Source organism: Arachis stenosperma, chromosome 10 (genome assembly GCF_014773155.1).
Source record: "Arachis stenosperma cultivar V10309 chromosome 10, arast.V10309.gnm1.PFL2, whole genome shotgun sequence".
Classification (NCBI taxonomy): Eukaryota; Viridiplantae; Streptophyta; class Magnoliopsida; order Fabales; family Fabaceae; genus Arachis; species Arachis stenosperma.
Window position 1 is genome coordinate 12,124,465 of NC_080386.1, and position 1,854 is coordinate 12,126,318.

The 1,854-nt window shown below is 36.1% G+C and overlaps 1 protein-coding gene across 1 annotated transcript; it reads left to right on the forward strand.

Moving 5' to 3' along the window:
* The first annotated feature begins 206 nt into the window (after positions 1-206).
* LOC130956768 (serine/threonine-protein phosphatase 7 long form homolog) lies at positions 207-830 on the forward strand. Its single transcript, XM_057883758.1, has one exon. It carries the CDS (start codon positions 207-209, stop codon positions 828-830), a length of 624 nt encoding a protein of 207 aa, XP_057739741.1.
* Positions 831-1,854: the final 1,024 nt, after the last annotated feature.

Genomic DNA, 1,854 nt, shown 5'->3' on the forward strand with positions numbered 1-1,854 from the left:
ATTATTATTTAGAAATAAATAAACTGACTTAATATTTGTTTGTTGAGTAACTGGTCATATATGATTAATAATTATGGTTAATTAATTGGTAAGTTAGGGTCGTAATGACTAAATTTGCTAAATAACATATAGTTATGATGTTTCTGTGATAAATTAATAATTGTTAATAACTTGAGTGGTACTTTTTGATTTTGTAGAGTTCACGGATGCTGACGAGTGATCATCCTGTACCCCCGGATCGGTATGATGAAAGAGTTGAGGATCATTTAAGGGTAACAGGTTTTTATCATGCATCCCAGATTGGAATAGTCCAAAATCAGAAGGCATTGGTGAATGCTTTAGTTGAAAGGTGTCATCCAGATACACATACCTTTCACCTTCCTGTTGGTGAATGTGCTGTGACGCTAGAAGATGTGGCCTTAATTCTCGGTCTTCCGACAGACGGTCTTCCAGTCACAAGGATGACTATTAGTAGCTTTGATGCCTTAGAGGCGGAGTGTCTCAATCAATTCGGGGTTGCACCAAGAAAGTCAGAGTGTAGAGGGAGCTGTATAAAACTGACATGGCTTCGAGATCTAAGAGAACGCTTACAGTTGGTTGATGAGATCAGTATACAGAGGTACGTGAAGTGCCACATAATATTGTTGATCGGTATGATATTGTTTGGAGACAAGTCTGGAGCATCTGTGCACTTCGTAATTGCTTTCAAACTTTTCTTCACTATCACTACTGTAATCTTCTCGTACAATATTCCGGTCGGACTCAGATTGTTCGAATTCCACATACAACTCAATGAACGAGATTCGGGCACGACTTTCAAAATACATTGAAAACATCTCTTGCAAACTCACTTCGTCGGTTACATATTTGGCTTCAAATTGGACGAATCCACCAAACACCGGTATGGGATATCTGTATAAAATACAAGATATTTTTCTCGACATCTCAGAATCAATCTGTTCATAGATCACACCTTTGAGCTCTTCAAATGAGATTGTGAAGGGAATAACAACATCTAACGGATTTTCACAAATAAATTTCACTCCTTCAGAAGTTTGTAACAAAATCTGACCAAAATAATACACTTTTAAAAGAACTCTATCATCCATCTCTCTCACTTACCTAAATAAGAACAGAAACTTTAAAACCAAAATTTTTTTACCTCATTTTACAGAAACTAAGAAGGACACAGGTAGAAGAAGAGAGGAGAAGAAGTGCTCGAGCAAGAAGAAGAAGAACCAGATCTGAAATCTTCTTCACAACACACACCCTTTCGTTCATATATATATACACCCATAAATCGGACCCAGCGATTACTTGCATCTGATTCAAAAAGTTATACTACTCAAATCGGACCATGCGACTACTACTTTTTTTGTTAACTCGTAATTTAAATGCAGCCCTAAATCGAACCCTACGATTACTTATGTCTGATTCAAAAAAAACTATGAAACCCTAATCGGACCATGCGACTTCTCAAACTATTTTTTTATCAATTTTTAAACACTCACAACACGAATGGTCTGATTAGGGTGTTGCTGCATTTTCAAATTTTCCCTCCAATGAAATCGGACCATCCGATTTTGGCACCCTATTTATTTACGAAGTAGTCGCACGGTCCGACTTCTACAACCTGTTACTGAGCAAAAAGCTGCCCCACGATATGGTCTAGCTCCCATGTGACCCATATCCATGCGAAACACAACCATGGTCTCCATAACAAAAAAAAAGACTCACAATACGCCTTATGTGTATTATATATTTAAATATTAAAGTACAATATGTTCTCTGTGAATTATACTGTTTTTATAATTTTAAAAAAATCATAAATTTTAATAATTAAATATTATACTA